Raw genomic sequence first — 14,340 nt, 5'->3', positions numbered from 1 at the left:
ACGGATGAAAATTTCCTTATTCCTAAAGAATGTGTGTGTTTGGCCGTGTGTGTGCGCTCGTGTGTGTGTGTGTGTGTGTGTGTGTGTGTGTGTGTGTGTGTGTGTGTGTGTGTGTGTGTGTGTGTGCACGCGCACGCGAGATGACATCTTTGTATATGTTTGTCCGTGTGTGTGCGCTCGTGTGTGTGTATATGTGTGTGTGTGTGTGTGTGCGCGCGCGCGCGCGCGTGTGTGTGTGTATATGTGTGTACGCGTACATGCGCGCGTGCTCGTGTGCGGTGTACCATCCACTGTAAACGGACTGCAAGCCACTAACCGAAATGAGCATGGAACCCTGAAGACATTTTTTCCCCGACACCATGCACTTCAGATGAATAATTACTTCCACGCATTGATTCTCTCTCTCTCTCTCTCTCTCTCTCTCTCTCTCTCTCTCTCTCTCACACACACACACACACACACACACACACACATTTTATCAGATCATTTGTGTTTATTTCATTATACATCTGTTACATAACAGTTGCCATCATCTGTCAATTACATATGTACACTCTGTGTTGGTTGGCCAATAGTCAGCTGAAGGTGTGCTGGATGTATTTCTGTCTTAACCCCTTGACTGAACTCTGCTGAAATGAGGCCCGTTTCTTACACGCCAGTCAGGGTTCTGAGCACTCTGAGCAGGGCTGAGCAGCTCACAGCACGTCGTTTTCAGAGGCGACCTTCTTCTCGACACACGCCTCCAAGATTTCTGTGAACAGAAACATGATGACGGTGACCATGATCATGATCCTAGTGTCGACAACGATGATTATAGTACAACTGCTGTTGTGATAACTGTTGACGAATAGATAAGAGAGGGAGGGAAAGAGTGGAGACAGAAAGAGAGAGGGAGGGAGAGAGTGGAGACAGAAAGAGAGAGAGGGAGGGGGAGAGTGGAGACAGAAAGAGAGAGGGAGGGGGAGAGTGGAGACAGAAAGAGAGAGGGAGGGAGAGAGTGGAGACAGAAAGAGAGAGGGAGGGAGAGAGTGGAGACAGAAAGAGAGAGGGAGGGGGAGAGTGGAGACAGAAAGAGAGAGGGAGGGAGAGAGTGGAGACAGAAAGAGAGAGGGAGGGGGACAGTGGAGACAGAAAGAGAGAGGGAGGGAGAGAGTGGAGACAGAAAGAGAGAGGGAGGGGGAGAGTGGAGACAGAAAGAGAGAGGGAGGGGGAGAGTGGAGACAGAAAGAGAGAGGGAGGGAGAGAGTGGAGACAGAAAGAGAGAGAGGGAGGGGGAGAGTGGAGGCAGAAAGAGAGAGAGGGAGGGGGAGAGTGGAGGCAGAAAGAGAGAGAGGGAGGGGGAGAGTGGAGACAGAAAGAGAGAGGGAGGGGGAGAGTGGAGGCAGAAAGAGAGAGAGGGAGGGGGAGAGTGGAGGCAGAAAGAGAGAGAGGGAGGGGGAGAGTGGAGACAGAAAGAGAGAGAGGGAGGGGGCGGAGAGAAACACACAGAGAGACGGAGTGACACAGAGACAAACAATGATACAGAAACAGAGAGCAAAAGAGGTGACAGAAGGACAACGACACTCTCTCTCTCTCTCTCTCTCTCTCTCTGTCTCTCTCTGTCTCTCTCTCTCTCTCTCTCTCTGTCTCTCTCTCTCTCTCTCTCTCTCTCTCTCTCTCTTTAGTAGATCGTCATAAAATTCTTGGTATTACAAAAGATAATAACCTTTCTTGGTCTGATCATATAATGATGCTATGCAAAACTATATCCCCCCAAAATATACCAGCTATCTTAAGTAAAACATTTCTCAAACTGACATTGCATAAAATCATTCTTCTATGCTTACATTGAATCACATATCAATTACGCATCAACTGTTTGGGATTCAGCTAGTGACAATGTTCTTAAACCACTACTGAGTCTACATAGGAGAGCCATCAAATTAATCCTTGAATCGTCATCATTATCAATAACTGATTACACAAACTTAAATATCCTTCCGCTGAAGTCGGAACTTACATACAACAAGGCTCTTTTTATGTTTAGAATTATGTTTGATACTGCTCCTCCTTCTTTAAGAAGCAGATTTGTAGCCAACCCAGTCCGTCATCCAGCCAGGATTATGGTGCCGCTTCCTAGAGTCGATATTTTCAAGTCTAGTTTAATTAATTCTGGAAGTTGCTTATGGAATGCAATGTAATCAATTATTATATAAGATATGCCTCTCTTCTTCTCCCATATTACCCACAGTTTCTTTCATGAACCTCATACTTGTGTGTACATTACTGCCTGTGTGTGTGTATGTGTGTGTGTGCGTGCGTGCGTGTGTGTGTGTGCATGTGTGTGTGTGTGTGTGTGTGTGCGCGCGCGCGAATCATGTACATTCCCTTCCTTACCTGCCAAGTACATCAGTTCAAACGTTTTCTGTTCTTCGTCGTTGAGAATGTTATCTGAGGAAAAGAAAACCATAATTATCAAACCATTCCTTTGTTCGTTGTCTTCAAATGTCTCTGTGATTCTATTCAGTAATTCATTGTCATGTTCCGTTTCGTTGGTATATACACACAGCAGCAAGGTGTGAAGAAAATGTGAAGTGCAAACAGCGTGTATTCAAGAGTGGACAAGACAAAACCATCAGCTGTAGATTAGGATAGTTCATGCCACAGAGATGGAAATTAGAATAGATTATGACACACAAAAACAAACATGTGAATGCAGAACATTCTTTTTTCAATGTAAAAAAAATGCTAATAACAATAATGATTGTTGAACAACAACAATAATGCAACAATTACGGCTACTACTACTACAGCTAAGAAGAAGAACGACGATGATGATGATGATGATGGTGGTGGTGGTGGTGGTGGTGGTAGTGGTAATAACAATAATATATTTTAAAGTAAGGATGATAAAAATGATATCTTTGAAGCTTTAAATTTTGTTAGTAAGAAAACAAAACAAGAATAACGACAAAAAAATTAATGGCTACACACATCATCACGGACAAAGAAAGGTGATCAATCATATGAACAGCAAGAAAAACCACAAAACAATATAATGGGTACTAATCATTCACACTAATCATTCACACGCCAGTTAAATGAACAACCCACAAAACTTAATCCTAATAAAGCCAGTGACACCAAAAGCAGAAAAAGAAAGATATGTGCTGATTTATAACGCTACATGCCAAAGAGAGAGAGAGAGCGAGAGAGAGACAGGGAGAGAGAGATGGATAGAGAGAGAGAGATGGATAGAGAGAGAGAGAGATGGATACATATATATATATATATATATATATATATATATAGCGAGAGAGAGAGGGAGATGGATAGGTAGAGAGATATAGATAGATATAGATAGCGAGAGAGAGAGAGAGAGAGAGAGAGAGAGAGATGGATATATATATATAGAGAGAGAGGTGGATATATATATATATATATAGAGAGAGAGAGAGAGAGAGATGGGTAGATAATACAGAGAGAGAGATGGAGAGAGAGAGAGAGAGAGAGAGAGAGAGAGTCCTACAAAGGCGCGGCAGCCGAGTGTTTGAATCGCTGGACTTTCCTGGGTTCAAATCCCGGTCACGGGGCCCGGTGGTTTAAGGTTGGAGATTTTTTTTTTTTTTTTATCTCCCAGGTCAACAGATGTACAGACCTACTGGTGCCTGAACCCCCTTCGTGTGCACATGCATGCAGAAAATTCAGTGCGCACCATTTAAGATACCTGATAGGTAATGGAAACAAGAACACATTCAGAATGCACACCCCCGAAAACGGACAATGGCTGCCTACATGGCAGGGTAGAAACGTTCATTCATTTAAAATTTTTTTTTTTTTTAAAAAAGCCAACTCGTACATTCGAGTGAACGTGGGAGATTCATTCCACAAAGAAGCAGAAGGCGAAGAAGATGATGATGATGATGATGGTGAAGAGGACGATGATGATGAAGCTGATGAAGAGGACGAGGATGAAGCAGAAGAGGAGAAGGAGGAGGAAGTAGAAGAAGAAGAGAAATATGACGATGATGATCATGAAAATGATGATCAAGATAATGTTAGAGAAGATGATGATGATGACTATAATGATCATGATGATTATGATCAAGATTATGCTGGAGGAAAAGAAAGAAAAGCAAGAACAAGAAAACAAAACAAAACAAACAAACAAACAAAAAAGAAAAAAACACAAGAACAAGAACCACCACCACCACCACCACAACAACAACAACAACCAGACCAGTCCTACACACACACACACACACACACACACACACACACACACACACACACACACACACACACACACACACACACACACACACACAAGAACCACTACCACCACCACAACAACAACAACAGCAACAACAACCAGACCAGTCCTACACACACACACACACACACACACACACACACACACACACACACACACAAGAACCACTACCACCACCACAACAACAACAACAGCAACAACAACCAGACCAGTCCTACACACACACACACACACACACACACACACACACACACACACACACACACACACACACCTTTGTTGACGTCGCTCTTGCCAAAGATGGCATCCTCTGTCTCCTTGGTGACGTGGTCGTTGGCCTTGCCCACCTCACAGCCATAATGATGGAGGATCTCCTGCATGGTGCAGCGCCCCACCCCCACCCCCAGCATGCCGTCCGCACCCCCCTCCGCGTCCCTCACGCTCCGCTGAACAGACACCCTCACCCGCACGTTCCGCTTGACGAAGTCTTTCACACGTCGCCAGGCCTGGAGACACACACCCACCACGACGGTAGCAGCAAGAACCACGGACAGCGACAGCAACAACACCAATAATAATAATAATAATGGATACTTATATAGCACACCATCCAGAAATCTGCTCTAGGTGCTTTACAAAAACGCTTTTGTTAACATAAAACATTACATCTATGTTACATACACACACCAAAATGTGACACTACACACACACACACACACACACACACACACACACACACACACACACACACACACACACACACATGAACACGCTTGCATGTGCATAAACATGTAACCATCCCTAATCATAACAACAACAACAACAAAACACACACACACACACACACACACACACACACACACACACACACACACACACACAGAGAGAGAGAGAGAGAGAGAGACAGACACAGACAGAGACAGAGACAGACAGACAGACAGAGAATTGTGCACATGCCAGCTACGTACCCTCCTGAACCAGCCAGCCTCTGTCTCGGACATGAGCGATGCGGACAGCACCAGCACCAACAGTAAAGCGGCAGTACGCATCTTCACGGAACTCTGCTACCCTGTTCACAGCAATCAACACAATCATGGTCATGATCATGATAATAGCTGCTACCCTGTTCACAGCAATCAACACAACCATGATCATGATAATGATAATAGCTGCTTCCGTGTTCACAACAATCAACACAACTATCATCATGATCATGATCATGATAATAGCTGCTTCCGTGTTCACAACAATCAACACAACTATCATCATGGTCATGATCATGATAATAGCTGCTTCCGTGTTCACAACAATCAACACAACTATCATCGTGGTCATGCTAATGATAATAGCTGCTTCCGTGTTCACATCAATCAACATAACCATCATCATGATCATGATCATGATGAAAGTTGCTACCGTGTTCACAACAATCAACACAACCATCATCATGGTAATGATAATAGCTGCTACCGTGTTCACAACAATCAACACAACCATCATCATGGTCATGATAATAGCTGCTTCCGTGTTCACAACAATCAACACAACCATTATCATGATCATGATAATGATAATAGCTGCTTCCGTGTTCACAACAATCAACACAACCATCATCATGGTCATGATAATAGCTGCTACCGTGTTCACAACAATCAACACAACCATCATCATGGTAATGATAATAGCTGCTACCGTGTTCACAACAATCAACACAACCATCATCATGATCATGATAATGATAATAGCTGCTTCCGTGTTCACAACAATCGATACAACTATGATAATGATCATGATAATGATAATAGCTGCTACCGTGTTCACAACAATCGATGCAACTATGATAATGATCATGATAATAGCTGCTTCCGTGTTCACAACAATCAACACAACCATCATCTTCATAATAATGCCACTACTACTACTACTACTACTACTACTACTACTACTAGCTGGTTCGGTGTTTACAACAATGAATGCAGCCATCATAATGATGATGATGATGGTGATGATGACGACGACGACGACGACAATAATAATAATAATAATAATAATAATAATAATAATAATAATAATAATGATGGACAAATGATGGTGGGGGTAGTGATGATGATGATAATGATGATGAAGAAGAAGATGATGATGATGATGATACTTCTAATTCTGCTGCTTCTGCTGGTAAAAATAATAATAATCATCGTCATTATCGTCATCTTCCTCCTCCTCATCATCATAATGATGGTGATAGATAATGGATAATACACCAAAGTGGTAAAGATGTAATTTTGTTGAGTTTGGGGTAAACATCTAACTCAGGGTTTCAGATATTTTGCATATTTCTTTGAGATTCTGTAAAGGCTATGCTATAATTCCATTTCATTTCAGTTTTACTCTACCTTATCTGTTGCACATAAAAAAACATATCTGAAAGATTATCAAAAATGAGTTTGTTCAGCTGACGAAAACTGTGATCTATATAGTAACTGGTGATCGATTATTACAAAGAAGGCAGAAGTTGTGTTCGCTTTTTTTTTTTATAATTGATTTGTTTATCTTTTTAGTTGTTTTAGGCTAATGTTTTATTCATTCTTCTGAGAGATGGCCCAGCTCACTTGGCTTTTATCAGAGATTGGCAAAAGCTTACAGTTGGACCAACAGCAAAGTGAGAGCTGTATGATCAATGGATTCTCTACTGCGATTAGAATTCATTTATATCTTCGTCTTTAGTGAAGGACTATGACTCTCAAAAATAAAAGGCAAGATTGCACTGACTCTAAGTGCTGCAGCATTGGGGGCTAGTTGGCCTTTGGGGATTGTTGTGGTACAAAATGTCAAATCGGTACAAAATTACGACATTTCATTCCGGTGCGCGCTGTACAAAATGTCAAAACATTACAATTTGTCACGACAGTGACATTTTGTTCCACAGTGTCGTATATCGATGTCAACTGCGGTATAATTGGTCACACATGAACAGACCGCTTTCCGTCGGGTCTGACTCGTCAGTTGAGTAAAGTACAGTTGAAAAGGTGAGTAAACAATGACCACTACCACACAGACTCCCCAGGTGGACATCCTAACCACTAGGCCACGTGTTGACATTAATGTACAACAATGTAGAACAAAATGTCACGGACCATCCCAACGTCGACTATCCTAAAACTGTTTTTGTCGAGAAAATGGGGATGTAACTTGGGCAAGACACTCTCCACAATAATCAAATTCTAGCCCAGATAGTGGGAACAACAGATGTTTCCACTGCTGTTCTGATGGTCATAGTCGGACACGACTGGTTGTCATAACTGTGATAGGATGTCTAGGCACTAACCAGCGTGTTTGAGCTTTTGGGCTGGCCAGGCGTCAACTCCATGTCCATTTTGTTTATTTTTGATTCACTTGTGTAAACAAAGTGAGTCTATGTTTTAACCCGGTGTTCGGTTGTCTGTGTGTGTGTGTGTGTGTGTGTGTGTGTGTGTGTGTGTGTGTGTCCGTGGTAAACTTTAACATTGACATTTTCTCTGCAAATACTTTGTCAGTTGACACCAAATTAGGCATAAAAATAGGAAAAATTCAGTTCTTTCCAGTCATATTGTTTAAAACAATATTGCACCTTTGGGATGGGCACAAAAAATAATAAATGAAGCCTAATTATATGCAAACTACATTTACTGTTATATTTATATTTTTTGTATTCTCTAAACTTGGCACCTTGATTTGATATTCTGACCCAACAACAAGAGCAGTCATTATTATCATTTTTTGTTCAAACAGGAACTTCTTTTGCTAAGCATGGAAGTTTTATTTATTTTGCAAACGTTTTGGTGCAGATAGTAAAAAAGGGAAATTACTCTGTAATTAATGCTAGGGGACTTAATTTGCTTTAAACTGATCTTTCTCATCTTAAACATTACATTTCGAAATTATACTCAATACATAAAAAGCTTGGATTTTTCTTCTTTTTTTTAAAAAAATGTATCGCAAGTGAGTCTTGAAGGCCTTGCCTCTCTTGTTCCATTCTTAAACCAGATGGGGAGTAGCTCATAAGGACACGTTCCCACGCTTTGACGTCTTGGAGCTAAAATAAGTCAGGGAATTTAGATTAAAATTTGCGTTAGGTCAAAATGTCTGCAACAAAACCGTTCTTTTTACGACAAAATAGAATAAATCATACTGATCACGCTGATATAAAGTTGGCCACTATAGGGGGGCGGGAATATAAGTAGATTTTGATTTTTAATGTCCAGAATCGAATATTTTTTATTAGTTCTGCCTGTGTGAGAGCGCCTTACAAAGAGTCGCAAGGCAAGCACAGGCGAAGGTTACGCAAGCGCGGTATAAGGGATCGCCAGAGGAAAGCGTTCAGCGCGGTACAGTACATGTGACTGACTGTTGCCGCGCTGATGCTGATCTGTGAGCGGGTCACTGAATCTGAACAGTAAGCTAGGAACAGAGCTCTTTCGGGTCAAAAGGAAACAAACATTTTCAATTTCATGTATTTTATACTTAAGTGGTAGAAGACGCAAATCCGCTTTCATGAATATTTTCCAGTTTCCTACCATTCATGACATATCATAAAGAATGAAATCAGTATTATACCGACTGCAAAGGTGAATTTACGAAGGCAGCACGGGATCATTTAGTTCGTAAGTACAATTTTGTTGATATTTTACGCAATGCTCAACTTGGATATACTCCATGCTCCGCTTATTAACGTGTAGAATATAAATATCTAAATATATGTGAACCAGGTTCGGTTTCAATGAACATTATCGGCGCTCTGTCCAGACAATAAACTGGGAAAGTATGGAGGGCAGATGATGGCAAAATTGAACATCATGTCTTGATGTGAAAAGAACGGTATGAAATACATATTTTTCGTTGGAAATGAACCGGTATTTACAAATGTGACTCACGAACCCTGGTGCAGTAGACGTCGATTTAGCGTGAGATATAAATAATGATCATAATGATAACAATGGATCATAAATTTTATCAATGATTATGTAAAACTTTTTTTGTAACACGTGTAACATTGAATCCAAGTTACCTGAACTAACTTTCCCGAAGCAGATGTTTGAATTACTGGATTTATAATAATGATAGTAATGAATCTATCATGCGATCCTTAGCCAGTGCAATGCATTCAAACAAATTATGTATTTTATTAATGATTACCTAAAACCTTATGACATATGTAACATTGAGCCCAAAATACCTAAATTAACTCCCCCACCCTGGATGATTTTATTTTTCAGAAACACTGCAGGCACTCCATTTTCACATCAATTCTCCTCAGTGTTTCGTTCCACACTTCGTCTGTCTTGTGAACTGATAAACTAGTTTACATCATTTCGTGATAAAACTTCACCAGACAACAAAAGCCAAAATCAAGGTAATTTAAGGGGGTGATTTTCTACTTTGAACTTTGTTGTTTGGAACTTTTGATGCAACAGGTCTTCAACTGAAAACAGTCTTACTGAACTACATGCGTTGACTTGGTTCGAAATCTTACGCCAGTATCCGTATACTACCGCATCTCGCCATGTGTCAGAAACAGTGATTGTGTCTAAACTTAATCGGATCAGAGATAAATGTACAAACAAACCACAACAACGACGAAATTAACATACACATTTTTTGTTTGTTTGTTTGTTTTTTTTTTAATATAGCAACCACGGGGTGCGAATGAACATATCGGAGATTTCCGTGTAACATATGTACATCTCACACGCTGTCGGAAACAACACATTCTCTGAATCTGTGTTCAAACACACACGATTGAAGGGTGTTTGTCAAACCGATTTACGCTTTCCCGCGATGAATCCGCATGATTTATGTGGAAACAGTTCTAATTTTGTTTACATGTATATTTTTATTGGGTCATTTACATGCACAGAAGTAACACAGAAAAGCGGAACTAAAAATTAATATGCGACGACGATTGCATTTAAATAGTTGAATAGACATTTTTTTTTCAGAAAATGAGTGTATGTGCTGCAGAAGGTAGATTTGTTGACCACCTGTTGCAAGTAAAGAACGTGTAGTGTATTCATGAATGTGCTTGTCTTTGAATGAATAAAAATACGTCAAGAGGAACGGGTTGTTTACGTCTGTCACGCGGGTTCTTTTGCGTAATATTTCAAACTTAATGTACCATTTTTACTGATGATCAATGTTTTATTATCACAACGAATGAATATACATCAGGTCTGTATGTACTGGATTTTAATCAGGTTTGTACTTATTTGTTTCTGACCACTTCATGTTTAGACACATTGCCATGTCACAAAATGGCGCCGAACTTTTGGATGTTTTTAATAATTTTCAACACATTTAAGATACAAGAACAAACCATATTTTCACAAAATTGTTGCAGACATGAATTGCAATCCTGATAACATGTGAAACATTTGAATAATTATTGTAAACACGTGTTTATAATGAATGAGACTGAGAGACCACCATTTCCAACAAAGTTCTGGAGACTGACCCATTTTCATTTTCCAGTCAGTCTTTGCTCTTCATGACTATCTGATGCACTTCATTTTGCCACCTTCATACTCCAGCCAGATACATTTCTTTCCCACGCTAAACCGACGTGTCTACTGCGCCAGGGTTCGTGAGTCACATTTGCAAATACCGCTTCATTTCCAAAGAAAAATATATATTTCATACCGTTCTTTTTACATCAAGACATGATGTTGGTCGATTTTGCCATCATCTGCCTTCCATGCTTTCTGAATTAATTGTCTGGTCAGTGCTCCGACAATGTTCATTGAAACAAACCTAGTTAACAGGTACTGAGATATTCATATACTACACATTAATAAGCAGAGCATGAAGTATTTCCAAGTTGTGCATTGCGTAAAATGTCAACATAATTGTTCCTGCGAACTAAATGATCCCGTGCTGCCTTCGTAATTTTACCTTTGCAGTCGGTATAATACCGATTTCATTCTTTATGAAAATTAATGTCAGGACTGATAAGAAACTGTAAAACATTCATAAAAGCAAACTTGCATTTTCTACCAATTTAATATATAATAGATGAAATTAAAAATTTTGTTTCCTTTTGACCCCAAAGAGTTCTCTTATTTTCTGTACGGTATCTGTCATCTGCCGCAGTGACCTACTAACGGAGGTATAGGATAGCATCAGTGCGGCAGCAGTCAGCCACAAGTACTGTACCGCGCTAAACGCTTTCCTCTGGCGACCCCTTATACCGCACTTGCGTAACCCTGGCTTGCTCATGCCTTGCGGATCTTTGTAAGGCGCTCTCTCATGGCCAAGTGTGTGAGAAATAATTATTAAAATTCAAAATCTAATCATGTTCCCCCCCAACTACAGCGGTCAAGTTTATATCAGCGTGATCAGTATGATTTATTCTATTTTATCGTCAAAAGAACGGTTTTGTTGCAGACATTTTGACCATTTTTGTATCTGTCCTGGACTAAAAGTTAGTATTTGTAGGTAACTCGCTGCTACTTAGGAAAAATACTAATGGAGAAAATGTAGGTTGTAGAATAGCGCTCATGATACCTCCACTGTCATTTCCAGTGAACACTGTCCATACTGGTGAATCAATTGTTCGAAACGTTCTTATCAATTATTTTACAACCTACAGTTTAAAACAAATATATATGGTTTCCCCGGTTGTAAGTTTTATTGACTCAGCAGGGCTGTTTCTAAACGTCGTACCTTTGACAACACCCCTTACCTGGACCTTTCAGACACCTCCCAAAAAAGCCGATGACGATGTTGGGAAAGGAGAGCAGGTTGTGGCGTTGACTCCAGACTGTGTTCTTCACGCGAGGGGCAGGCTGCAGTGGTTAGGATGTCCTTCAGAGACGGGGCCAGGCCTCCAGTCTTTTATACGGACAGATCAGGCCGGAGAACAATGAAGAAGAAGAAAAAGAAGGAGAATGATTCTGAAAAAGTCCAACCGGATCTCATCCGGGATGTCACATCGTGAACTGATGGACAGAATGTGTGTTGAAGACAGGTCGTATTTTTCATACCTTTGTCTGTGTGACTTTGTCTCTCCTTTGGTTTCATTTTGCAGTCCCCCCTCCCCTCCCCCCTCTCTCTCTCTCTGTCTCCCTCTCTCTCTCTGTATCCCCCCTCTCTCTCTCTCTCTCTTTCTCCCCCCTCTCTCTCTCTCTTTCTCTCTTTCTTCTCTCTCTCCCTCTCCTTCTCTCTTTCTCTGTCTCTCTCTGTCTCTCCCTCTCTCGTTCTCTCTTCTCTCTCTCTCTCTTTCTCTGTCTCTCTTCTCTCTCTCTCCTCTCCCTCTCTTTCTCTCTCTCTCTCTCTCTCTCCCTCTCTCTTTCTCTTTCTCTCCCCCCTCTCTCTCTCCCTCTCTCTCCTTTTCTCTCTCGTTCTCTCTCTCTTTCTCTCCCTCTCTCTTTCTGTCTGTCCCTCTTTCTCTCTCTTTCTCTCCCACTCTCTCTCTTTCTCCCTCTCATCCTCTCTCTCTAAAGCCCAGTTCTCCCTCTCTCCCCGTTATCATAAAGTGTTGACTGGCTGTTCGGTGCTGCAATTTTTGCTGCAAAGAATGAACTTTTTTGGTTTCCGTATATGCTCTCGGTGCATTCATTTCTTTATTGTTATGTTTTGTTGCACAACAGAAATGACCAATTCACTCTTGTCGTAAGGACCTTGATATGGCATATGGTCACTCTCTGTCTCTCTATCTCTTTCTCTGTCTCTCTCTTTCCCTCACACCCTCTCTCTCCCCATACCCCGCCCCCACTTTCTCTCTCTCTCTCCGCCTCTCTCTCTCTCCGCCACCTCCACCCCCCCCCCCCACCCCCCCAGCTCCCACCTTCTCACTCTCTCTCATGATACGTTGTAACAAAACTGTTGTTGTTGTTGTTTTAATATCGAAATTCACAAATTTTCATGTTGTTGTTGTTTTCAAATACATGAATGTACCATAACTACATTGTTCATTTTCCACTTTACGGGAGCTATAGCCTTTTGAATAAATCATCCCTATCTCTCTCTGACTTTGTATGTGGAATAGGGGGGTGCATGCTTGCATGCATGTGTGTATGCGTGCGCGCGTGTGCTTACATGCTTTGTGCGTATGTTTGTGCATGTGCGCATTTCTGCGTTTGTATATCGGTGAATACGTCTGTGTGTGAGAGAGAGATGGGGGTGGGGGGTGGGGGGTGGGGGGGGTGAGAGAGACAGAGATGAACAGAGGGTGATAGAGAGAGGGAGGGAGAGACAGAGATGAACACAGAGAGAGAGACAGACAGACAGAGACAGAGATGAACAGAGAGAGAGAGAGGGAGGGAGAGACAGAGATGAACACAGACAGAGAGGGAGGGAGAGACAGAGATGAACACAGCGAGAGAGAAAGAGAGAGAGAGAGAGACAGAGATGAACAGAAAGTGAGAGAGAGAAACAGGGAGAGACAGAGATGAACTGAGAGAGAGACAGAGACAGGGAGAGACAGAGGTGAACACAGAGAGAGAGACAGAGACAGGAGAGACAGAGATGAACAGAGAGAGAGAGAGAGACAGGGAGAGACAGAGATGAACAGAGAGAGAGAGAGGGAGGGAGAGACAGAGATGAACACAGAGAGAGAGGGAGGGAGAGACAGAGATGAACAGAGAGTGAGAGAGAGAGGGAGAGAGAGACAGAGATGAACAGAAAGTGAGAGAGAGAAACAGGGAGAGACAGAGATGAACACAGAGAGAGAGAGAGACAGAGACAGGGAGAGACAGAGGTGAACACAGAGAGAGAGACAGAGACAGGGAGAGACAGAGATGAACAGAGAGAGAGAGAGACAGGGAGAGACAGAGATGAACAGAGAGAGAGAGACAGAGACAGGGAGAGACAGAGATGAACACAGAGAGAGAGACAGGGAGAGACAGAGATGAACAGGGAGTGAGAGAGAGAGAGACAGGAAGAGACAGAGATGAACAGAGAGAGAGACAGACAGACAGACAGACAGATGAACAGAGGGAAAGAGAGAGGGAGAGACAGAGATGAACAGAGGAGGAGAGAGAGAGAGAAAAGGGAGAGCAGAGATGAACAGAGAAGAGAGACAGGAGAGACAGAGATGAACAAGAGAGGAGAGAAGA

General features: G+C 41.8%; 1 protein-coding gene across 1 annotated transcript; it reads right to left on the bottom strand.

The window, feature by feature from the left end:
- Window positions 1-473: 473 nt before the first annotated feature.
- Window positions 474-12,124, bottom strand: LOC143286608 (uncharacterized). Its single transcript, XM_076594245.1, has 5 exons — window positions 11,967-12,124; window positions 5,221-5,321; window positions 4,527-4,758; window positions 2,377-2,430; window positions 474-751 (listed from the first exon to the last, which is right to left on the bottom strand). The coding sequence occupies exons 2-5, from the start codon at window positions 5,299-5,301 to the stop codon at window positions 696-698; spliced, it is 423 nt and encodes a 140-aa protein (XP_076450360.1). The 5' UTR covers window positions 5,302-5,321; window positions 11,967-12,124; the 3' UTR covers window positions 474-695.
- Window positions 12,125-14,340: the final 2,216 nt, after the last annotated feature.

The sequence above is a fragment of the Babylonia areolata genome, chromosome 10 (genome assembly GCF_041734735.1).
Source record: "Babylonia areolata isolate BAREFJ2019XMU chromosome 10, ASM4173473v1, whole genome shotgun sequence".
Lineage (NCBI taxonomy): Eukaryota > Metazoa > Mollusca > Gastropoda > Neogastropoda > Buccinidae > Babylonia > Babylonia areolata.
The sequence above is the reverse complement of the archived record's forward strand: the minus strand, read 5'-3'. Positions and strand labels throughout refer to the sequence as shown.